The following is a 27,174-nucleotide window of genomic DNA, read 5'->3' as shown; positions in this document are numbered from 1 at the left end:
GCTTAAACATCAGATGTGTGCTCCTTTTGTTTGATTATTCTTTCCTTTGCGTATTCCTGAACCTCCAGGGAGGTGGAGAAAAAGGGGGACTGCTGAATAACCTCTTCTGTTTTTTCTAGTATCTACCATGCTCATCTTTGTCCCCAGGAAGAATTTAACATTCCAAATTTTTACCTATTAAGCTAAAAAATGCTACAATTAAATAGTGCAAAAGGGCTTCGTTTCTGCGTTCTCCTCCCTGCCCTTGAGTCAGTTTATCACAACCAGTTTTCAAATGCATTTAGGAAAGTCAGATACTTGTTACCTTATATTTTTCAGAAAAGCAAACCTAACATTTAAGAGATGCACGTAAAATAAAACTATGACAGTTACTACTAGCAGTTTAATGAGATGTTCTTATTTTAGTATTTTCATCATAGTATTACCACTGTTTGAACTAAGGAAATGCCTTTTTTCTATACACAGATGATGGGGAAATAAAATATCAAAAGCTATTCAAAGAGAACTTCCAGAAGATAAAAAGGCAAAACTACTTGCATTTATTTGGTGAATGCATACAGCTAATAAATTTCATATTTATTTTCATGTAATTATGCAAATAAGATGGTTTAATTTTATGATACAACAACACCTTTGTCAAAGAAATCTGAGCCTTATACTTTTTTACATTTTTAATAAAATAACTAACTTCATTTATTACGGAAGACAAAGATTTTATAAACATGTTAAATTGTGTTGATAACTTACTAGCAGCAGATGAACTGTAATAAAGGGAAGCAGGTGAAAATTTGCTTAAAGTTTTGTTTTACAGCAACAGTAACAACAACAGTCTTCAGTTATAACCATATTTCCTGTTCATCCTACAGGAATAAAGAATCAACATTTTGTCAGAGATTTCTCTGTGAGAGATATCTTTGTAAAATCAGAACACTGGTTTCATATAATTTTCGTTGTTACAATATATTGTTCCTCTTATACTTTGTCTTAGAATTTCCTTTGTGAATAAGAATTTTCTTTGAAGCACACAGTGTCTTGGCTTTTAGTGAGATGAAGGGTGTTTACAATTGCATGACCAGGTGTGAAAGGCAAATACTGCTCCCTGTTTTGCAGCAAAATCAGAAATCCTGCGAAAGCAGCTTTCTCTCACAATAGAGAGGAATCACCTTTGTACTTAGCACTGAAGCCACAATTCCTGATGAGGATTATAAAGGGAACATCATGATGCTGACAGCAGTAGATGAGAACAGCAGAGGAAAGGTCAGTTTACATTAAGAATGACATTGCTATCAGGTGTCAACCCCATTATGTAGACAAGTTTTAACTGTACTGTGTCATATGTGAAATTTGATAGCAATGTATTTGCAAATTTAACTCTGTATTGAACAGCACTACAGAATGCAGAAATCATTGTGCATTGTTTTTGTGTATTTTTCTAAGATTTTATAGAAAATGTAATCATTATGGAAAAATGAACACTGACCAAAGAACAAAGCCCAGATACTATTAAAACTACAAAAACCAAAATTTTAAGCTGTTTCATTAAGAATAAAATTAAAACTGGAAATAAGCTGTTATTTCACAGACAGACAAAGAATTTTATTAAATCATAACTAACACATAACTACCACAATAACTGCTTCCACATCTTCTTAATTGGAAGAATAGTACACACAGAACTCATCTTCAACAAGTAGACAAAATAAAAGTATGATATATTAAAATATTTTTAACTGTGAAGAACAAACATATCACCTTCTGTTAGACTGTTATTTTTTCTTCTTTAGTAGAAAACACTAGCAATTGCATAATAACTCCAAGTACTTCTTTTAGATAATGCAGTCTGTATAATGAGACTTATGTTCTTTTATGCTATGAAATACTGCCATCTGATGTCTGTTCCAAAGCATGGTCTTCAGACAACTGCAGTAGCTTTATAAAACTAGTCAAGCTGACCCATTGGAGATCAACAATCAATGATGTCATTAAGACAATTAACATTTATCATAGTGGACCTGGGATCATATTTTAAGGTGTTCTATATTTCAAAGGTAATTATGGAAGAGGAAAGCATTAGTCCATGAATCAGAAGTTTTATTACCCTGGTTTTTAAACTAAGTCAACAAGGGCCATTGACACCTTGCATTACAGGTATTGAGAGTTTGTTACATTTTCAAAGAGGTAAGATATCATGTATATAGAACAGCAGGATAAGTCCTTTTAACAGAAGAAATGAACCAAGTCATTATTTGCATGAATACCTAATGAAATGCTTTTCCTGACTGTGTTAGTAGGTTAATTTTCTGCACATAGACTATCCATGTTCCAGATACCTCATTTTGGCATATCTTCCTCCTCCTTGTCCAGGAAGGAAAAAGAAAAGCTATGAAAAGTTTCAAGCATGCTCATAAATTTAAAGCCTGTGGACTGATTTTATTATAAAATAGAAACATGAAAAGTCTTCACTGTAAAAAAAAAAAAGCAGAGATCTAACTTCCAGCAACATCAAATAAGCATTATGTGAGTTAGACAAAATGCTCAGGTTAAGAGTCTGTAACTGGGGGAAGATAAAGCAGAAAAATAGCAGTAGCATGAGGTGTTTACACAGGTACTAAAATGATCATTTGAAAGAAAACTGTTCCATAAAGAAAAAAAATAGCATTTCCAGTTTAAGTTGTTAAAAAAAAAGACAGCAAAGCACTTCTTTTTCTATAAAGATTAATTAAGAAACAGACTTACTAGACTGTGTTTTAATAAAAACATCTCATTTTCTTACAAAGATCACAAAAATTGTTAATAAAACTTCGAAAAATTTCCACCAGAAAAGTATTTTTACATGCTTTTATTCTGATGAGTTAATTTTCTGGGCTTTTGCCTATTGAAATGAAATCACTGAAAATTTCTATTAAATTCAAAGTGTATATATATATATATATATATAGGTCCTTTTGAAATAAGAAATTTGAGAGCTGATACATACCTAATTTACAAAAGTTTATCTTGACAGTCCTTTTAGCATGTTGTATTGTCTTATTTAAAGGCACAGATAGTTAAATCTAATTTTGCAGATAAATTATATATAGTCACATCTCACAGGTAAAAGTTATAACAAGAACAGATGTAATTCTGTCTACTATACATTCAGTTGATTCATTATAAAGCTCAAGACAAAAGCATAGAATTAGAATCTCCTAACAAGGGAAATTCATTACAAAAAAATCTAGAAGTTCCAGTAGCTATTACTGTCTTCCAGTGACCACCTAAAGATACTAAAAAATGAAATTAAAGTTTTCAGTTCTTGTACTTTTCACAAATTTTCCTAAGAAATATGTACCGTATGAAAAATGTACTTTAAAAAAATAGAGGCTTAAAGTGCTTACTTTTCTGTTAATTACAAAGACTTTCTGAGCTGCAGCATCTAGAAAGAATAAGTAAATTGGTTCTGCAGAGAATACTGTGCAAGATTAAACATGTATTTGATCTTACATAAAAGAAAATAAATAAGGATTTAAAGTACTTTCTTTGTAACAATTACTTTGAACACAGAGTATGATAAACTTACTTTAATTTTTAACTGCTAATCAACATATAAAATCTATCATGTGATCGTGTCTATTTCAAATTACCTTGAACAGTGTTTTTCTTATTAGAGAATAAGTGCAGTCACTTGGAAGGAGCAGAACTTTTTTTGCATCTTACTTGGGACCAAGTAGAGAATTCCAGAGACATAGGAATGCAAGCCAAAAACAACCCTCCAATGTGTTACTTCTTTGAAAGCAAGCAGATCAGTATCATAGGATCACAGAAGGTGATAATGATCAAGCCTGCTCTCCTGCTTAAAGCAGGAGCAGCTGTAAGGTCAGACCACACTGAGGCACTAGGGCACCTAAGAGTGGCACAGAAGTGAAGAGAAAAGAAGAAAAAGTCGGAGGTGGTTGTGAAGAATGGCTGGTATGCCATGGTTTAATTTCCTGGAGCAAAAAAGGTATGGGGTGACATAAGAGAATTGTTCCAGATAAAGTAGAAAATAAGAATCTTGGATAGCAATATGATTCTTATTTGGAAAGAAAGGTTGATAAATTAATTGAGGAGCATAGTAGTGAGGAAGAAAAGGATAAAAGAAGAAATTATCAGGTGATAGAAGTCTTAATAAAATGTTATGTGTTAGCAAAGTTCAATACCTGTCAATTGCCACATTCTCAAAGAGCTGGGATGGTATTCATGGATTTGCCACTTGCAGGGTAATGTTTATGAGACTGTTTTCCTAGCACTTTCCTAGCATGGCCTGCTGAGGAGACCATAGGTACTATGCAGCTTACTACAGGCAACTAAGAAGGGGATTAGCTGCACTTAGCACAGAAATGACAGGCATACACCAAGAGATAAAGCCTTTAACAGACCAAAGTACAAGAAACACATGCACCTCTAAATATTCAAAGGAAATTCTAGGCTGCTGTATTCACTTTTTGTCTTTGATCTGAGTACACTTTTAACATCCTAACAGAACAATGTACTTAAAATGGCATTAAAACACCTTTCAAAATCATAATCAGACACACATATATTTACAAATATATTCTCAAAAGAGGAACAGAATACACATGAAACTGGGTATGATATGTTTAGCACTATAATAAAACCATTTGCTGTCACTTAAAATTCTAGAGCACTTCCATTCTTGAGAAGTTTCTAAAAAATGTTTCAGAATATCAGTTCAAATTCACTTTGCAAGTCAGTAAAACATGACTTCATAAATCATGTTTGCAAATGTTGTCATGCTTCTACAAAAACAAACAAACAAAAAAACCCACATTTTATGGGGTAAGATTAAGGGAAATTAATGTACTTCTACATAATTATGTCAAAGAAAAGGCAGGAGTGTTAGGCAGCATTTCTGCCACTGCAATGCTCAAATATATCTGATCGCTGTTAGTTAATTCCAAGGAAGGACTTGGCCCACATGAGCAAAAAACAATTACAAGCATAAATTGCTTTGAAGAGCAGTCCTGAGGAGAAGGGAAAGGAAAGGTCAGTGGAAAGGACACAGCACAGAAGGAACCATGCTGAGTCCAATCCCCTAGTCTGTGTTTCATAGGGATATAGACTTCATTTAAAATCATAGCAGCTAAGCAAGTTTTTCGTTGTAATCCTAGATCTCTTAAGGGTAGACTCATGGTAGATACTGTTAGAACCTTTAGAAAACTGTATAGCCTAATCTTGGGAGCATAATTTTGCCTATTGATAGCAGTGAATAGATCACGGCTTTGTAAAAATCTAGGATAAGGATTATAAAGTATCATAAGTAGTTGCAAAAAAAGTACATCAACATTCCAGATTCCTAAACTTTAGAGTTTATTTTTTAAGTTAGCACAAGCAATATGTCTTACCAAACTAGACTTAACCCAGGCTCTCCAAGCATAGTGGTTAAGCCAGAATGTAATGCATAAATAAACATGTACATTTCTCTGAGGTCAGACACATGCACAGAGAGTTTACTTTATAAGAAATCTACACCATCTGCTGTATTTCAAATAATTTGTCATTTTGATCATGCACTAACAGCTGAGAAGAATTCAAAGAAATATTTACAAAACTGTGAGAGATTAGAAGAAAAGAATATGAGTCTAAAAGTCTACATTAAGATTGCCTTAATGAGTCTTAATAACTAATTCATTGTCTGGAGATGAGCTACTACTTAATGGCAAAAAAAATAAGTGCATTAAAAGAGGAACATAGCTATTTAACAAGGTTTAATATCACAGGATGCCTCAGAGCCTGGGAAGTCCTTTTTAGGTTGTGGAACTTATAAATGCTTCTGTTCAAACCCATTATTGTAAGTTGGTTTTTACAAGTCTGAAGTTTCTAAAATTTTGAGTACAAAATAAAATGAAACATCAAAAAAACTATTCATACAATTCACTTGGAATAATTTCTGTATCTTTTCTACAGATGTTAAGCTGGTCACTTGGCAGATTTGAAAGAATTGGAACATAATTAACACAAAGGATTCTATTCTACAGTGTTATTAAGAATTGGCACCCTGAAAGAATTTCAAGGGAAAAAAATTTCTTCCCTACATGGAAAAGTTTGGGATTGTGATACTTTAAATGCATAACACTTTTTTCTTTATAGAATTGCCTCAGAAAGTATGAATTTCAGAAACCTCTCTGGAATCAACAGTAGGTGTTTGTGTGCTTGCCAATTTTATAGTGTGTATTTCTTAATCTTAAGTAGGACTTAAGTTACATAAATCTTTTATCAAAATTTGATTCTATCTTGCAGAATTCTACTCTGCAGTTTTAAATACTGTTACATTTTTTTAAATGTACTTGGAAAGAAACCTTCAAAACTCCTTTTGGTTGCATATGCCTTATAAATTTTTGTATAGTAAGAGATCGGTTTTGTATGAGACTAGAGCTTGGTGCACAGTATAGAAAGTTATAAATATAGGTATAAGTAATGTCCCAGAGAAAAATGGAAACAAAGTGGGCATTTTACTGCATCTACCTAGAAAATAATTTATTGAGGTACATCATATGGCAATCGTAATTACAGAAGAATAAAAATCTATTTAAATATAAAATATATTTATTTAAATCTGAAATATATTTAAATCTGAAGATATGTTTAAATCTTCACATTTAAATCTGCTATCAGATAATCCAAACGACTGCAGTACTCTGTGAGGTAAAGAAAACTGTTATATTTAGGCAAAAAAAAAATTAGCAGAGCTTTAAGATCACCTGATAGACTGGCCAAAATTATTACTATAGAGAGTTTTTCACTGAGCCTATGTCTATTGACTTCAAATGGGGACAGGAACAATCTCTAGAACTATGAAAATGAAATAAGAAGTCATCAGTCCTCTGTCACCCTCTACAGGAAAAATCCTAAACCAGAGTTCTTAAAGGCAGAATTAAACAAATCTGTACCAGCACTTCACAACTGATTTAAGGGACACCTGTATATTCGGAGAAGTTCAATGTTTCAAACACTCTTGTCAGATATAACTGTAATCAAAATGTCTCTTTTTTAATTTATAAAACTGAGGGCAAGAACAATCAGCAGATCTTTACAGAATATTATAGTATTTGTGTTACAATCACACCCCTGGATTACTGACTGAAACCAAATCATACTAACTTTACATAAAAAATTATATGAATCATATAATTATAATAATCATATAATTATATATATGAATCAAAAATTATATGAATCATAAAAAATTAAATGAAAGAGTTGTAATTGCAGAATCCAAAATTCTAAGCTGAAATTTATATTATACTTTCTATGCTTCTTCTATTTAATGTTAGCAAGGAACACACATAAAACTCACTAAAAAAAAATTTATAAATGTAATAAATGTTATAAAAAAATTAGTTTTATAATTCTGCCTTTTGTTTCTTATTTTCACAGTGTCTTGGGGTTTTATTATATTTGAAATAATTAGATATCATCCTAAGATAACCATTAAGAATAAATATTGAGTCTATACCTTGATCCTGTGAGGCCATGGAATCTGAAAAACAGGGAAATGAGGAAGTGGATGAAGGTTCTACTGGAATAGAAGGATTGCCTAGGGCAGGGCAGCCCACCCCTTCATCGCAGTCTCCTCAAATATAAATAAAAGAAGGATACTAGTCCCCTTTTTAGAGGAATGGAGGGCCCAATATGCCAACCAGACCCAACCCATCGGGAGGTGTATTATCACTGAGATCCAGGTAAGGGATGTCACCAAGAAACTTCCTAGCCTGATTCAGCACATGGATTATTACGCTCTAATGGTTTTCTAGGTGAGCAGTGTTGAGCTCCCAACAGAAAAGTTGTGGACAATCAAGACAGAACTCAGGGCCTTGGGACAGCTGGTCAAGGGACCTGGGGCACATGCTGTATTCTCTTCTGTCCTGCCATTTGCTCTGAATGATGGAGCAAGAAACAGGATAATCATGTAGATGGATATCTGGCTTTGAGACAAGTGTTACCAGACAAAAAATGGGGTTTTGATCACAGTCAGTTTAAACAACAGCAAGCCTGCTGGTAAAAAATGGGGCTGCCCCAAATGTGGAAAAGGATCTTAGCTGACAAGCTAGCAGGGCTTGTTGAGAGACCTTAAACCAGATTTGAATTATCAGGTAATAGGGGGTTGGGAATATTTCCAGCCTTGAAGAGACAAGGTGTGGGAACGGCAGAGCTATAGTGACCACCCCAGTAGCAAAAGGAGGCTTGAGCAAGCACAAATAGTGAAAGACTTAATTACAAAACAGGACTATAGGGCAACCCTTTGCAATCCTACTGGGATATTGACACAACCAAATGTAAACCAATACTTGCAGTATGGTGAACAAACAGGATGAAATATAGATCTGTGTACAGTCACAGGACTTTGATCTCATTGTGATCAAAGAAGGTGATCCTGCTCATCTACTCAGCTCTGGTGAGACCTCACGTGGAGTGCTGTGCTCAGTTCTGTGCTCCTCAGGACAACAGAGACATGAAGCTGGGCCTGTTCAACCTGAAGAAGAGATGACTGAGAGGGGAACTTGTCAGTGTATACAGGTATGTGACAGAAGAGGATGGACCAGGCTGTTCTCAGTGGTGCCAAACAGGACAAAAGGCAACAAACAGAAATTGATGCACAGAAATTCCACATGGACAATAAGGAAGAAAGAACTTCTTTACTGTGCAGGTGGCCTACAGAGCACTGGAACAGTTGTCTAGAGAGGCTGTGGAGTCTCCCACACAGAAGATATTCCAGAACTGTCTGGACACACATGCTCTAGGATGGCCCTGCTTGAGCAGAGATGTTGTACGAAGTTAACCCCTTACAACTTTTACTGTTCTGTGATTTTGTCATTTTAAAACCAAAGGAAAAGAATGCACTAAGAAAAACCTAAATTCTCCCTGAAGGTGATATTATTTTCATTTCTAAGAGAATGGTATCTACGTGTATATATCAAAAGACAGGCAAAAGACAGACACTTTCCAATTGATTAATTGGAAAGTGTGGAACCTGAATATTTCGTAAATGGTGCTAAATAAGGGGTAAATATGGTCTGGGATAGAGTTAATTTTGGCTGGAATATAGTTAATTTTCTTTCTAGTAGCTGTACAGTGCTGTTTTTTTGGATTCAATATGAGACTAACATTGATAAAACACTGATGGCTTTAATTGTTGCTAAGTAGTAGTTATTCTAAGTCAAAGACTTCCCTGTTTCTCACACCCAGCCAAAAAGAAAGCTGGAGACACACAAGCTGACCCAAACTGGCCAAGGGAACATACAATATGACATCATGCTTAGTACATTAAAAAAGTAGGAAAGCTGGCTGGAGGCCACCGCTTAGAAAGTGGTATCGATCAGGGAGTGATAAGCAATTGCACTGGGCATCACTTGTTTTGTGCATTCCGACTTTATTATTATTATTATTATTATTATAAGTATTATTATTTACTTCCTTTTCTGTGCCATTAAACGGTCTTTATCTCAATTCGTTTCCTCACCTTTACTCTTCCAGGTCTGTGGGATGCTGGCATTAAACCACAGCAGTGCTATTCCAATTTTCCATGCTGCAACTGCCATTTTCCCTCTTAATTTTTGTCTTCTGAACATAGCTAGAAATTATGACCTGCAGTACAGGTAAGGGGAGGCACAGCTGCAAGTCATACAGTATAGAACAAGAGAAAGGCTGGACTTGATTAAAAATGTGATCCAGGTTTTAAAGTAGAGGAAGCAAAGCAGAAGTTTAAAATAGCAGGGGTTTTGTCAATGTCTCTTGAGTAAGAGTGGCAGGGAAGAAAACACCATGTTTACTGGAAAAACCAAAATTCTAGAGGAGAGTAAAATAACACACAAGAGTTGGCAAGATCTTCTCAAAGTCAATGAAAGTGAAGATCCTTAATCAAATTTAATTAATTCAAGACCCTCTCTAGTACAACCAGTGTTACTTATCTCAGTTGAACTGTATCTTCTTGTAAACACTGGTCAGTAGAAAAAGTTTGATTAACACTTTCCTTCTGAAGGGGCAAAATCTGTATATTTCAATCAGAGTTAAGCATGTTGTGCCCGATCATTCTAGGTAATATTGGAAGCACTGAATGGCTTCAGCCAGCAGTTCTTTTCCTCACAGGACATTAATCAGTTCATAGAACTTTTTTTTTTCAGTTATGAAATTAGAAGCACCAAGCATAATTTCTTGTGTGCACTGTTTTAAAGTGACTGGAGGATGGGAGAAATGACAGGTCAGCTGTGTGAGAGGCAAAGTGGTAGGCACTAGGCTGAAACTGTAAAATCTGCTTGTAGCTGAGCTCCTCTGAGTGCCTGTAAATAAACACTGTATGGCAAACATGCTCACTGCAGGGGCAAGCTGAGCAAGTATGGAACATAGGAATCCAGAGAGAAAGAAAAAGCATAGTACCTGAAACCTCCCTCACACTCATTAGCAATATTTTTGGACTTTTTTTTTTAATTTTGCTTTACACTGAATTTAGCGTGAAGGTACTCTCTTGCACTTTGTTGCTATTCAGTGACATTCAACAGTTTGACTGTTTTTAGCAGTGAAATTACTAGTAGTTTTTAACCTATAATAAAAGTTTGCTTTCTTTGTTCAAACACATTTAGTCTTAAACACTGACAAATCTGAATTTCTATTTTTAACCTACATCTCCAGGCTGCTACAGAATCTGAGTTTTCTGCATCTGCAACAGAGAGCTACAGTTGTGACACCAGACTGGGGGTGGTTGATAAGTGGAAGGCAAGGCTGCTATTTGGGACATAAAAGTATTTTGATGCCAGAATTGTCAAGGAGTTCAACAATGATTAAGTGCAAAATGTTATAGCTGGAATGGAATAACTCCATGCAGTAGGTACAGGAAAAGCCACCCAGAAAAGACCAGAGTGGACAAGAACTTATTTAGCAAGCTAATAAGCTTCCACAGTTTGTCCTTGCAGCAATGAAGGCCACATATTTATCTGTATCAACAAAATTGGTCTCAGCAGACTGAATAAAGTGATTTTCACCATCTTAAGACCACATGGAGAATAGCACGCTAACTTTTGGGCTTCTAAGTGCAAGAAAGACACTGACATAGTGGAACAAGTCCAGAGAATGACTCAAAGACTAAGAAAAGTAGGTTTGTTCATCTGTAAGGAAAGAAAATTAAGTTGGGACCTCAGCACTGTCTGCAACCACTTAATAGGAAGGTGTGGAGAAGAGGGAGTGAGACTCACAGCAGAACTGCACAGGTAAGTGGCAGTAGATACAAGCTGGAACATGTTATATTCTGACTGGATGTATAAAAAAAGAATTCCCATGAGGATGGCTGGACATCGCAACACACTGTCCCAAAAGGCTGTAGAAACTCTACCCATGGAGGTACTCAAAACCCAAGTAGGGAGTGCCTGAGCAACATGCTGTAGCAGGAGGCTGGCTAGAGATCTCAGGAACATATGGGACTCTCTGAGTCTGCATGCTGCCTTATCACTCACAATTATGGACCAGAGAATTTTTAAAAATTAATACAGGTTTTCATAATTAGGTTAAGTCCACAATAATACACTGCAAATATATAAGAAAAACAGAATGCAAGCAAATACAGCAGAGGCAAACTCATCTACAAGATTATGTCTAAGGAAAGGTGACATGCTAAATATTTTGTTCTGTTTTCTGATATGGGGACAGGGCATGACATGAAGCTAGTGGGGATGAAGTTCAAAGATGAACAATTCAGTTATTTATGTAACACATAGTTTATCTCTGGAAGTCTTTGTGAAGAGTGGCTACAGATAACAAAAGTTTGTATGAGCTGAAAGGCATAGTAAACAAGTTCATGGGAAAGAAATCCATGTCACTGTTAATTCAATAGGATCCACATCCTGCATAGAAGATTCAAAAATGAAAATGGCTGAGAGATGAAAATGTCTTAAGTAGGCTTATCATATATGCTTGTGCTGTTCTTACACTTTTTCTTAAAAGACTTTTTCTTAGAAACTTGCCTATGGAGAAAATCACAGTCAAAAAATAAATTCTGGACTTGACGAACCATTGCCCTCTCCACAAACAACTGTTCTGGAAGAGTTAACAGTGGTCTCCATTTAATAGTTAAAAGTCATGGTAACATGCAAGAGGGAAAAGCTAGCAAAAAAGAATTTCTGAAATGGAAACTGTAGAGATTTGAAGAAGAGTAATTTGAGTTTTAACTTCATGTGAAGAGGAAAAAAGAGGAGGAATAAATGTATTCAATAATATGTTTAGGAACAAAAGGAAAAACCCCAGTTGAATAAAACTAGACTTTTTAAATAATAGTGTTCTGCGTATTACAGCAGAGACAAAAAATGAGAACACCAAAAGACAACAATAGATACCTCAAGACATCAGAATAAGCATAAGATTTGTTTGTGGACAGGAAGTGAGAGTAAGGAATTTAGAAACATGCTTAAAGTGGAGGATTTTCAGAGTGCAGTTTTCAAAAACTGTATTGCAAGCCTGAAAGATTAGGTATGCTAAAGTACCAAGAGAGTAAAATGAATATAAGAATATGCAGATTTCTGTGAAATTATAAAGGATTGATGAAAATTTATAGTGATGACTCCCAATAGCTGTTATTGCAAATGCCATTTCTTATAAATTTGCTAGTTTTTAGCCATCTTCAATTCTGAATGGACTTGGAGTGCATCACTTCCACTAAGTGAATCTGGATTTATATTTGATATGAAATTAAGTTATTTCAAGGGAGAAAACACTTCCATATCCACTTGCATAAAACATGATTGTTGGGCTAAAAAATAACAGTAATGTAATCATTCCCAAAGAAACACAGAGACTTTCAGAGACTTCTAATGACAATGTCATAATCTTTTCAAAGTATCAGTTGAGGATAAAGCATTTTAAAAATTCATTTCCCCTTACCAGAACTGCCATATTAAGAACACTGCACAGCAGGAGAGATGTCTCACCTTTGAAAGTATTTAAGAAGACTGCTTTAAGAATACAGAAATATAGTATAAAAGTCTATTGAATATACTTCTTGCAACATTGCCACAGATTTTTATACACTTCTTATCATCAACTGCAGTAAGTGTATGATAATACAAATCCCATTCTTCTGTCATAAAGGGAGTGAGTATTCAGTTTGTTTCTCTCAGACCACAATTAAGAAAATTACATTTCTTGATTATATTAATGGAGCACATACTGCACTAAAAACGTGTTCTCTAACCTTTTTCAACAAGTACCAATGTTTTCATACTTAAAAGAGCCAACAAGTGGATAAATGAAATCTTTCTCTTTGCATATGACAAAGACTGCCTTTCATATATACCTCTTTATATTTTAAAATAAAATATTCATAATTCAAAGGACTTAAAACACATATAGCTAGGTTACTTTTACAGGATATGAAAACTCACACAGAGGTAAGGAAACTGCCTTCATAGTGTTAAAACATGTCTTAAGAAGTCCTTTTATTAGTACTGATGAAAGAAGGTTTAACATTCTCATTAATTGAAAGAAAAACAACAAACAACCAAGTTGTTATTCTTAAACCAACTATGAAACAGTTCCAGAGAAGGCAGTCTTCAAAAGTGTAATTTCTGTATTTCCTTTTTCAGTAATTAGGTAAGTAACCTGTAGTTAATGCATCTCTTTTCTTTACCAGCAGAAAAAAATAAAATTATACCTTTTTTACAGGCACCAGTGTAAAAATATGGCTCTCTGGCACTCTGTGTTGTAATCAAATTTATTTTTAAAAGGTTACTTTTATTGCAAAAGTAACATTATTCAAACACAGATTTAGAAACAAACACACACAAAAAAAAAAAAAAAAAGAAAAAAAAAAAATAGTTCCTGAAGCCCGAGTGGTCTCACAGGTAGAAGTACAGAAGAAAAATTAGTGGCCTGAAGCTCTGCAGTCAAAAACATGGGAGTTAAAGTAGAGTTTTGACAAGTAAAGTCACCAAGACCTGTACACTGTCTTTCATTTTTCCTGAGACTCTACAGATTGTGATCACCATATGCATAAAATGAAAATAGCATATCACATCTCTACAAATAACCCCATGCTGCATTATGAAGAAAGAAAAAAAAAAAAATCTGAGATTTTGGTTACTGCATTTTCTGTCCTAGGTCGTCATCGTACTTGCACTAAGGAAAAAAGAAACCTGCATGCAACAGCATTTACTCCCATCTAACAGTAGAGGGGGCCCACTTCCTTAGAAAAAGATCCGGGCTTTGGCCTCAACAAAGTCGAATTTTGTCTTTACTACTACTACTAGTGAAATGGAAAACGTGAAAAAACACTTGCAAGCATATTATAGAAGAAAGTTACTGTGTATTGAAAATAAACAGTTTTTTTAAACTCCTCATAAGCTCTGATTTACTGGGAAAGCCCATCCTAATTTTTCCTAAATTGTTTATATTTTATAAAAAGAGGTGCAGAACAGGAGTCAGAATAATAAAAAGAAGGAACGACTTTACAACACACAGTTACAACTGTCTACCCAGGGTAAGCATAAATTTCCTATCCAGAAAAAGGATTGATTCACATTTGGGTCATGTTCTTAATTATTTGCTTCAAGAAAATTAAAAATAAATAAGACCATGACCCCATATTCTTTAAATTAGCTCAGTGGTACCATAATGATCAAATCAGCCGACCATCAGATCCTACCGAGGATCCTTAGAAATCTTTCTTTCTAGTTCTTCCCACTGAAAATGTAATCACCATTCCACAAAACAAAAATTGCAATTTCCAAATTTTCTCTTCTTCCCTTTAATTAATGGAGTAGCAATCATAAACATATTGCTTGAGGTGTGATTTAAATACCAACATGCAAAACCAATACTACCTCTGCTTGGTGTTTAAATTTTCAAACTTTACCCTATTATTAAAAAAAACCACAACAAAATATGTCCTCTTTTTTTTATCTGCATATTGACACCCTAATAATAGCATTTATCTATTTCCAATGGTTGAATTTCTTTGTCATCCAATAACAGTGGCATGTATTTTATTATAATGGTATCTCTTAGTTGTTTCTTGGGAGAGGGGAGAAATGTCTTACTAAATATATTTAACAATGTTCAAGTTAGTTCAGAATAGTTCTTTGAATGCTCCAATGAAGCATCATAAGCAGGTAACAAGAAACAGTGGTGAGGTATACTAGTAATACACACCAAAAAGAGGGCTTCAGAATAATATTAAGCAAGTTTTTCTTGTAGGAAATAAATAACATTCTGATTAGTACTAGCACTTTTGTAAGACTGAAATTGAAATGTTAGATTTTGTTCAAATGAAAAAGTATTTTGCTTCAATTATATCAAAAGCTATTCTTGGGTGTCTCTTTGTTCTTTTTGATGTTATAACACACAACCTCTTTCTGGAACACTGCTCAAAATTATAACTGTAGTTCACTCTACTATGTCAACACATGATTTTCTCTTCAATCCTCACAGCAGAATACAGTGTCCCCCCCCTATGGCAGTTAAAATGTCACATTTCCAAACTAGTCCCAGAAGCTAGTTTTCAAAACCAAAACCAAATAAATTACATAGATACTTGTGATTTTGGCACACCACTAGAAACTAACCAGTTATCCACATAGTTAAAATTAGGTAAGCTACAAAATAAAATGTTACAGGCAAAGCTTCATAAGTAAATAGGTACACGTGTGCACAGGGTGGTTAGGCAGTTAAAAGGGGGCTTGAAAGAAATTTGTTCACACGTCAAGCACATCCAGCTCTCAGAATATGAAGCAACAACAAGATCTTATGAAAGCTATTCATTTTTTATATGGCCATCTATTAGTCATTTCTTATGTAACATAATAAACATTTTTACAGAAAAGAAAAAACAAACAAAACCAAAAACAACAGAAATCCAGGCAACCTAACGGATTTGGACATGTAAAATATTTGGTTTTGCCATAGATTTGCAATAAGAGCTAAACCAAATGAAGAAAAAAAGAGGAGAAAGAGACATTCAACAGCTAAATGACAGAATAATTGTATTCAATAGTATTTTTTAAAAACCTAACTACCAGAGAACTGAACTTTTCCTTAAACTATACATGTCAGCTCTTCAGCAGAATTATTTGTTATGGATGCTCAAATTTATTTTAAAGTTGCTACAATGTGGGAACCTGGATTCTTCTCTGCTAAAATTAGCTCCAGACAAATTTTTCCTTAGAACAAAGTACTGGTACAAAGTGCAGAAAAGAATTACACAAAACTCAGATGCTCAGAATGTTACTCCATTGTAGACTAAAATGGTCACTTTTTGAAATGAAGTCTCCTTGCTTCTCAAACCATGCATTTTTTACCTTTTCCTTTGAATCAGCCTTATCATTTGCACAGTAAATCAGGTGAGAAAGATGTATCATTTGAAATTATTCCCACCAAAATCTCCACAGAATCCCAATTAATTTACAACTTAATTAAATACAGAAATTAGTATATTCTATGTCATCTGGAGTAAAGGAGGCAGCTGGAGGGTAGATTTATTAAACCTGCCCTGAAATAGCAGACAAGACTTCAAGAGATTCTACAGGTGTAAATAAACGGGTATCCCTCTCTTGAAACTTAATTTTATAAGACAAAGTTTTTAAACATGGATAGAGGATTAAACATAAACATCTATATATTTCTAAGTAACTGTCTACACTTATTTTTTGGCAATTATAGAGATGTGGGATTTTTAGCTTCTCTTGGAATATTTTCCATAGATCAAATATTGCATTTTGATGTGAAGAACAGTTTTATTAATAAAAGTATAAACAAATAATAATAATTTAAATTAATTTTTTTCAATTAACATTATCCAAAATAAGCCTTCAGCTAGAAGTAAAGGGTCTCAGGTTAAAATATTAAATATCATGCTACCAAAAATGCCTCAATATGTTTAGTCTGATTATGTTAATGTCTTAAGGAGAATGTGAGTTTTTTTTCATAATGACTTTGGAAGAAATTGACCAATTAAAGGAAGAAACTGTAAAGATTAAGAAAGTTAAAGCAACGTTATTTATTGATTGTAAATTCTGTAAGGCAGCTAGGTAAGGGATAAAAATTTGCAGCTTCACTAAGTAGGCTTACTGTGAACTTTGCATCTGAAGGACACACATGGAATAGAATATTTATGGATGACGCAACTTCATTTAAAATATTTATTTTGAGAACATACTGCTTCAGACACCAGAACAAATAAACCGGAAGACCCCAATCTGTAGCTAAGCAGGCTCTCTTACTTCTGCTGTTCCTTAAGCTAATTTTTCAAGTTTAGGAAAGGGTAGTCTGGGTTATTAATAAGGCATGCTGTCAGGACTATAGACTTTCTACACCTACCATTGGCTCACATTAGAATTAGTATTTATTTCTTAGAAAACAAAGCTTTGATACTGATGCACTCCTCCCTAAATTTGCATATACTCTGAACTAGCATGAATTTCTGTAGAGCTGTTGCAGACAGTTCAGACATGAGATCACAGATCTGATTTTTGTAAGTTAGTTTGAGATCAGTTTGAATTGTTATCCTGAAATGAGATATATATCCTAACAGTCTTATGATGTAAAACATGTACAATACAGCAGTTGAATCAACAAATGCTTATTAAGAACTTAAAATTACAGTTACAGTTTGAAGAAATACTGAAATATTATCAAAACTCTGTATAGAGAAGCATAAAATTATTTATGCTGCAAATATTCTAGGAAAGTGATGGACTGCATCCTCTTTTACCAAGAACCAGCTTTACTGCACATTTTTTCTAGTTGTAACTTCAGGAATTGACCAAAAGTTATATTCAATGAAACAGTTAACTGGTTAAATTTTCTATTCTAGTGATTTACATTGTGTGTCGATTATTACTTTCCAAAGTAACAGCATTCTGCTGTCATTATACTTCCTGATCCAATCTAAAAATGTAATCTCTGTTCTCTACTTTTACTTTTTCAGGAGAACTGACTGCTAACTCCTGTTTGCTGGAGTCAGCTTCTTTGCTGGCTTGACAGGAAATGACACAAAGCACCCCACACTCATATTTCTTCTTGGAGTGGCCTGCACAAATAAGAAAAAAACTCCCTGTGCCTTGCTACTTAAAATATCTTTAAACACAGAAACTCAAGGCAGAAAATAGTATCAGTTTACTAGTAGGAGAAGATACAGATGCTACCTTGCAGCTCCATTTCCTACAGTATGATACTGAGTTTGGATCTGATTCTATTTATGATTGCAAATTATACTTGTGTCATTGAATAGTATTTAATTAATTTTAGATGGGGTATAGGGATATTTAATTTTTTTCAAGATTAAACACTTTTTTAAAAAATGGCCTACATTCTTTCAGTCACTCTTTGTAGTTGACATTAAATAAGAGTTTCCTCAAGGAAACTTGTGTTTACACATATGATTACACAGGTACAAATTTTTATGACAAATAATAAGAAATATTTTTAGAGTGTTCAGGATAAAAGGTATTCAGCTTGCAGATGCAAAATATTACTATGCCAAATATTCCCATTGTTCCCAAGGTAGTCCTGCAATGCTGAATAGATGTGAAAACAAATAATTCAATTGGATGCCTAAAGCAGCCAAGATTTCTCTTGAAAAATCTGCCATCTGTCTTACAATACTGTGACCATAATCTTCACCAGCTGTCTGATGATGAAATGTAAATTAAGATTATATATGAATGCTAAAATAATATTTTAGCATTTCGGATATACAGACATAAACAGATATACAGATATATACAATGACATGGACATGCAGACATATACAAGTACCAAAAAAATTCTATTATAGAGTGAACTTTAATTCAAGGATGAGATACTTTGCACATATAAATATGGGTCAGCAATCTTTAAACTACTAAAATGTTAATAACAAAGGCAGGCATTCCTATTGCCCATATATGCCCCTGTCCACACCAAAGGCTGTAAGCTATTGTTGTGGCAAAACTATCATTAAAATGTACAAAGTCAATAAAAAACAGAAAGTGAAACATTCAAAATTAATGTAAGAAAATATTATTCTGTCTTTATTCCTGCCAGCTGAAGCTCATATACTTTTTAATAATGTGAAAAGTTATCTAAAATTTGGCAGTATCTCCAAGTAATCACTTTCGTGAAAAGCATTACAAACTTGTTTTTCATTGAGCTGGAAGAATAATTACTGTCAACAAAAAATGAAATGTTGTAGTGCACAACATGACCTTGTACAGTAAAAGTGTTTTAAATGGCAATAAACACAGTTTGGGGAAATGTGATGGTGGTTTTGCTACATTATATCTATGAGGGTTCTACTTATGTATAGTAATGACAAATTATCATTTCAATTTGTTCTGTCAGGTTCCTGTCAAAAAAAAGGCAGGTTAAACACCAGGGATTGCAACCAAAACTGCAGTAAAATTGATCATACAAAGAAAAATAGTAACGAACCACAGCTTTTTTCAGCCAGCTGTATTGTCCCAAGCCCACAAAAGTTTCATCAGAAGAATAGCAAAAAATAGTAAATTGTACTGTTTCAAACATTTCAATATTTTTAACTCAATTCCACAAAAAAAAAAATAATCCAAATGTACATTTTGAATTTAAAAATGTCTCGTCTTGGTAATGAGTCTTGATTATGTTTTTTTCAATAACGAGCTATTGCATAGGTATAACTAGATTGCCATCATTATAGTGTTGAAATATTAGAACTTTAAGTGAAGAAAATATTAAAATGTTATATAGCCACTATTGGAAAAAAATGTAGATTTACAAGAATTATTCACTACAATTCTGTCTCTGTCTTCCTCAAAGATTTCTTGGTCCCTTTTATATACCTTTAGTATTAACTTTTTGATATCTAACCTTGAATTTTATCATTGAAAACCTGGGTTTAAATTTACTGTGTTCTAGATCACCCTGTAGGATTCTGCTGATATTTCATCTTCATTATCATGTCAGTGTTTTTGTAATCTCAGTTAAAAGCTATCTGTCAGAGCCTGGTTTTACTGTCCAAACTCTGTTTACACAATAATAAAATGATGTGATATTCTCCTAGAAATACTTACATTGGAGGTTCTCTACCAGAAATCAGCTGAAATTAGTTTTTGACATTTTCAGGTAGGTCTTACTCAGTGTTATGCTGATTCTTCACTATCTTAAATTTACTAAATCAGAGTATTATATAGATAAAAGTCAAACAGTTCAAGCAATGGAAAGAATAAAATGGTAAGAATTTCTTAGCCACATTTATTATCTCATTTAAAAACCATATTAAATATATAAACGCAAAAAGAAAAATAAAGAGGGTGGATATATCATAAAGTATCAAAATATGCTGCATATCCCACAGAAGACTGTTAAAGAAACAACTCACACATGAGCATTTCTTCAAAGAGAGTAATCATCAACAAAGGTTTGCATGGCAGTATTCTTCAATCCTTTGTATAGTGCAACATCATCTTAGCTGTCCTTTCTGAAGTATCTCATCCTCTGAGTACAAAGATTTCTAAATTGCACTATGATAAAAATATTATTTTAAATTAACCTGAACTACAAATTATAATTTGTGTTATCGTTTCCACCAGGTACTATTCAGCATCCTTTCCCTTCTCTAGGGAAACACACAATCTCAAGTGTTTAAGGAAATATGAGTCATATAATAGGCTGTCTACTAAAGGGCTGCACATATGAGTTTGTTGTAAAAAAAAAAAATTAGAATTCAGTGTTCTACAGACTTCTACAATTACATATACATTGTATCACCACTCTTCCATAGACCCTTAATATTAAATTCTAGAAATATCCTATTACCTACATGATGGTACCTAAGGTACCAGACAAAGTAATATTTTGATGAAAACTATAAAAGGCCTGGGCAAAAACCACAGCTGTATCTCATTTCACTGTTCAATATTTCACAATTTATGATATACCCTGATATGGGATGTCTAGATTGACATGTAAGTCACCAGACTTTCATTAGCCTTTCAATTTACAGAAGGTGGTAGAGCAGAATTTAAGCTAACTACCTAGTTAGAGAAATAACCTCTGCTTCCATAGGTGTCTTCCTCTGTAGTTAGAAATTTAGAAAGTTTTTCTCAGGAGACTTGCAGAATTTGTTTATTTTGTTTTGTTGGTTTTTTTAAATTAATAATATGGTAGGTAAATTGGTTTTATAAAAAGCAAAGCAATGAAAGGCATACTATTAGGTTAGGTACTTACTCTCTGCTCTTCAGACAGCACACCTTCTCCCTGTACTAAATAGAATACCTCACAGTAGAAATGACAGTATCATTTGGCAAAACTACCAGCAAAAGAGCGTTCACAACTTTTTATAAAAAACATATCTTGTGACAAAAAACAAAACCACACACACATCAAAAAAACAAAAACCAAACCAAACCAAACCAAACAAAACCACAAAAAAAACCCCAAACAAACAAACAACAAAAAACCCAGGAGACCACATTGGATATTATATTATACTTAGATTTTGGAAAATGGCAACTCTTTTTAAAAGCTGTTTGTCATCTTGGAAACTTTATCCTTTAATTAAGAGTACTTCAGATTACACAGCTAGATTGGGGGTTTTTATTGTCAATTCTATGTTAAGTAGTAAGGAAGTGAAGAGTGACCATAGCTGATTATCAAACAACAAGGCATAATTCAGAAGACAAAACACATTCATAGATTGCAAAACTGTCCATTTACCTGCATTTTTAAAGGAGTTCTGTCTTTCTCATGAAACTGGGGGAAAACACTGAGGAACAAATTCTCATCACCATATTAAAACGGGACTGGACTTACAGTTTAATTTCTTATATGGAGAGTCATATATAAACTACATAATAGGTAACTTGGCATATAATAATATATAATAATTGAATAATAGATAGATTGACAGAACTTGTGCTTGATAACCATTCTCTGGGTAGATCTCTTTCATAATCTCTAAGGTGAAACTTAAAACATAGACCTGATGCATGTTCCAGTGCTCTGTTTCCAGTTTCAGTTTCCAGTTTATTTGTAGGAATTCCCACTGTAGGTTTAGAAAGTAAGAAAGACTTCCCTCTTTTTTGCTCATCACTTTTTCTGCCAAATAATGAAAGCAGGAATAGAGAACATCCCAATATATCCCAAATTTACAAGAAGTTAATTTTACAACTGTATTTATCAAACCTGTTATTTATACAGCTACAGCAAGAATAAATTACATATGGAATTTGAGATTGATCCCTAAGGAAAATGTTGGTTTTTCTAGACTTCCTATTCAGTGAAAGTGTAGAACACTTATGTCTGTTAAACCAAATGCTCTATAAAGTGACTACTGATTTATTTTATTTCAATTTCTTCCTAATATATTTTCTCATGTGCATATATAATCTCTATTTTAATAAAGGTGTCACAATCATAATTAATGTACATTGCTTAGTCTCAAGACATTTTATATTTAATCTACTATTACTAAGTCTATAATTTTCATTATGTTCTAAACATAGAGACAGTAGAATGTCCCTGCTTCATACACAGACAACAAAAGCAGTGTGATTACTCTTAATAGTAACACAGAATAGCTGTTTGTTCAGACATGTAACTTACATTTATAACTTCTCTGTTGCTGGTCTTTTTATATTCTTCGAATAAATTGCCAGAAACGCACATATACATGAGTGTTCACATAATACATATACATGTACCAATATTATATATTCACATAAATATAAGAACACATTAATATTTGAAAAAATTCTTGCCAAGCCTATCTACCCAAATATTATATATTTCAAGATTCACTCTATTGAATTATCTTAAGGACAAATACTTGTTGAACAGCCCAAATTTCTGACCTTTTTTATTTTTTCATTTGGAAGAATGCAGTATTTCTAAAGGTGAAGCAGATTTTATGTGCAGAAGAAGCCTATATGAACAGTACTATATAGAATTACCATCACGTATCCAAAGCCTAAATGTCTGTTATTTACCCATTGTATATAACTATATTAACTAATTGCTGGGAATTAAGCTAATATATAAGGTTTGTATTGACACTATCCCAGTACCAAATTGTTTTCCACCCTAACCTGACAGAAAATGTGGAGTGTCTTATTCTTCAGTTGCAGTCTTTCCTCAACTATCATCTCCTCACATACCTAGTAAGAAATTATTTTGTGTTAACTCTAAAAGAAACTTTTCAAGAGATTCACCTACACAAAACTTGAATATTATTTTGCATGTTCTTTCATTTTAGCTGGCAATATTCATGCAAGTAATTTTTGAATCTTCAAAATGGGAGTTTTGTGAGGGCTTTATGAATAATTGAGGTACTTTGCAGGCTATAGCCTCTGCACAGTGTGCTAGAAATTTTTTGGTTTGTAATCCCACTTCATTGTAAATGAGTTATTTGTAGTTCTTTCCCCAGTCAAGTGTAGGGAAATACCTTTTTTATATCACTGAATTAAAAGGAAAAATAAACAGAGAAAAAATTATTAAATTTAAATAAATTATAATTCAATAAATTATATATCACTAGAAATAAATTCTATTTCAATAAGTTGAAATAAATATATATATTATATCATTTCAATTATAAATTGAAATAAATCTAATTGTTGCACAAATATCTAATACTTCTCAAAGTACCCCTGATAAATCAAGTTCACAAATTTCCTCTGATTACTATGATATTAATGTTAGCCAAGAAGGTCTAAAAGTGATGGTTTTGACAAAAAAAAAGTAGAGGATGTGTCATAATGTGATAAAATGTAGTGGTGTGGAAGTCTCACTGTCAAACAGTTGAATGAGGTAGTTGAGGACAATCATCACCCACGTGTTGGTGAAACAGACCTTCCTGGCAAAATAAACATAGAGTTTCACTGGAATGCTGAACATGCTATGAAAATATCTGGAGCTACATTTCTCTTTTATTGATAGATAAATTCTAGACGTGCTGGAAGACATCCCTCAGGGCTTTTTTTCACATTTCACTTACAAATGGATTACAGCACAAGTACCATTTCATATTTATCAAAAAATCATGCTATAGGATTCCTACTGAAATGCATCATAAACCAAAAATATTTAGAAAAATAAATATGAAATAAAAGACATCAAGTCCTAGAGCATATATATGATCCTAAGCCTATAGAATTCCCCAAATAAATCCATATGATGCAGAACTCCTCTATACAGGGTTGAGGTTAGATGGAGCAAGGATGGTACAGCCTGGAGGAAACTGAGAGGAGATCCCATTGTAGTTACAACTTCCTTGTGAGGGGAAGAGGAGGGGCAGGCACTGATCTCTTCTCTCCAGTGGCCAGTGACAGGACCGAGGCCAGTGAAATTACCTGAAGTTGTGTCAGGGGAGGTTCAGGCTGGATATTAGGAAAGGTCTTTTCATCCAGAGGGTGGCTAGGCACTGGAAAAAGCTCCCCAGAGAAGTGGTCACAGCACTGCTCAAGGAGTGTTTGGGCAATGCTCTCAAGCGCATGGTGTGATTCCTGAGGTGTCCTGCACAGGCCCAGGAGCTGAAGTCAAGGATCCTTTTGGGTCCATTCCAAGTCAGGCTATTCTATGATTCTGTTAACCAAACAAAACTGAACATAGTTGCCTAGAAGTATGAATACATTCTGTAACTGATACTTGTTCAGGACTGTTCTGTGCAATGCAATAGGTGCACACTGAAATTAAAAACTCTTTTTTCAGATCTCAGATGCAACTTTTCTTATCCATCTGCTAAGATACTAACATCCAGATTGTCATTAATTTATATATACTTTATTCATACAGAACACTGCTGCAAAGAAAATTAGCTAATCTCCTGTTGTCTTTTCCCCCTTTCTGTAGTATCAAATAGAAGCTGCTCCTTTCAAGGTTGGTCATTAGTTATTCCCTCCTTATCTATGTCTTACTTCCTCTGTTAAAACTCCCACTTGCAAATCAGCTCAGGATATCAACTCACAATTAACACTTGTCAAATTTTCAAACAAGTTGGAAATGTTCTTCTTACAGCTAGTGAGAAATCCACCAGAGAGTAATTTGCTCAACTAACACATTGCTCTCCAGTGGAGTGACTGCTTTTCCTTGATATTTGCAAAAATATTGATAATATTCTATATGAATATGACTTCAAGTTATTAAGCCTGACGAGTAAACAATTCAGCATGGGATCAAGTACTGTAGATTTAATTGCAAACCATACATCGAGCCTATTCAGATGACAGGTAATATCCACTATTAGCATTTCATAGAAAAAAATCCTCCAATATCAAATGTAAGGGCTGACATCTGAAACATAAAAAATATTTTGAAACAAGAGCTACTTAAAATTAGCATCTGCACCACTTACAGTACACATAAATTTTACTGGTGTTAAATTTTAATATTTCCCCAAAGGCCATTAAGTTCCTTCTAAGTAATTAAAGAAAAGGTGATTTTATCTGACTCCACCACCTTCCTCTCACTCAGATACCTTTCTGCTTGTGCCAAGAAGCAAAAGTGCTCACAGATCATACAGAAATCCATAAAACTCAGAAGCATTTACAAAATCAGTGGAAGCAGAAATGTAAGTTCATATAATTTAAAAGCTGTACAGTGCAAGCACTGGAGAAATGCTTTCCTTCTGAGAATGAACATAATCAGAGGGAGATGCTTTTTTGGTATCATCAATATCAATATATCATCAATATATTGGTATTTTTCAATTACACTGTTTAGATAAATACTAAAAAAAACTGATTTATTGTGTTGATACAATATTCCAAGACACTGCAGGTAAGATGTTTGCCTCCACAATTATAAGTGACAAGAAGGTTTATCTGTGGAAGGAAATCTTTTCGTGACACCTTGAAATTCTGATCTAGACTGTTTCCCATAAGTACTGCCTCTTTTCCTTGCATCTCCAATCCTTTCCATATACCTAAATTCTAGAATCTTTTGACTTATTACAGGACAGTTTGATCTTTGGAATGACTCATCAATCCATCTGAGGCTTCAACACTATCAAAACTAAGGCACTGGTAGCCTAATAACAGATATAGAGAGGCTATAAATAACCACTTTCTTTTATTGAGTCAGTTTTGAAAGTAATACACATTTTCTGGCTTCTAAAATTTGATATTGTGTCTCAATAAAAGAATGCTTCGTATCATTTTGAATAACCAGCTACATTCTATTCATATAAAATTAGATTTATGCAATATATAAGGTGCCAGAAATTGGGATTTTTTTCTAATAAATTTGAGAAAAGTTTGTGCTAGCTTCAAAATGTAACACCTAATAATGTAAAAGACACAAAATATATCTTACATATTTTATTTTCCACCTATGTAACATTTTTATTAATTAAAACACATACATGTGTGAAATTTACATATCAATCATATGTATATTATACTAGCTGTCCTATATAGTAAATAAATTGTATATTTAGAATTTATAAATATTATTAAATCTTAATTTATGTAGGCCAAATATATATTTTTTATCCACCATAGCTTATCCTAGCGCCTTTGGTTGGAACTCTGGAACTAATGGGGGGAAAAACAGAGTTCATGACCTTTGAAAGAAGAGACAGGCAATTCTAGAGGACTACAACAACATCATGAGCCTATATGGAGAGAAAGTTAGAAAGGCCAAAGCCCAACTAGCACCTAAACTGGCTACTGTAGTAAAAGACAACTAAAAATGTTTCTAATACATCAGCAACAAGAAGAGGATCAAGGAGAACTTCCAGCCTTGATTGGTGACAAAGAGTGAGAAAAAGGCTGAGGCACTTAATGCCTTCTTTGCCTCAGTCTTTGTTAATAAGACTTGGTTCTTTGGGTATCCACTCTCTAAGCTGGAAGACTGGGACAGGAAGCTGAATAAAGCCCCCATAATCCAGGAGGAAATAGTTAGCCACCTCCCAGACCACTATGACCCGCACAAGTCTGTGGGGCCAGATGGGATCCACCCAGAGGTCCTGAGCCCACAGAAGTGCTCACCAGGCCACATTCAAGTATTTACCTGCCATCCTGCTCAACTGGGCAGATCCCAGTTGACTGGACATTGGCAAATCTGATGCCCCTCTACAAGAAGGGTCAGAAGGAGAACCCAGGGAACTACAGATCTCGATCCAGGGAAAGTCAAGGACCAAACAATCTTGAATGTGACCCTACAGCAAGTGCAAGGGGGTTGGGAACAGCCAGCATAAGTTCCATG

The 27,174-nt window shown here is 33.9% G+C and overlaps 1 protein-coding gene across 3 annotated transcripts in view; it reads right to left on the bottom strand.

Annotated features, from left to right (window-relative positions):
• The window catches only part of PDE4D (phosphodiesterase 4D), a 358,961-nt gene that overhangs the window by 317,394 nt on the left and 14,393 nt on the right, over positions 1-27,174 (bottom strand). The window contains exon 1 of one of the 3 annotated variants that reach the window (XM_053969112.1): positions 5,048-5,059. The exons of the other annotated variants lie outside the window; for them this stretch is intronic. Coding sequence (XP_053825087.1) covers positions 5,048-5,059 — 12 coding nt within the window. Of the gene's footprint in view, positions 1-5,047; positions 5,060-27,174 lie in introns of those variants that run through there. 3 annotated transcript variants of the gene reach the window in all.

The sequence above is a fragment of the Vidua chalybeata genome, chromosome Z (genome assembly GCF_026979565.1).
Source record: "Vidua chalybeata isolate OUT-0048 chromosome Z, bVidCha1 merged haplotype, whole genome shotgun sequence".
Classification (NCBI taxonomy): Eukaryota; Metazoa; Chordata; class Aves; order Passeriformes; family Viduidae; genus Vidua; species Vidua chalybeata.
This window is presented reverse-complemented; position numbering and strand designations above follow the sequence as displayed.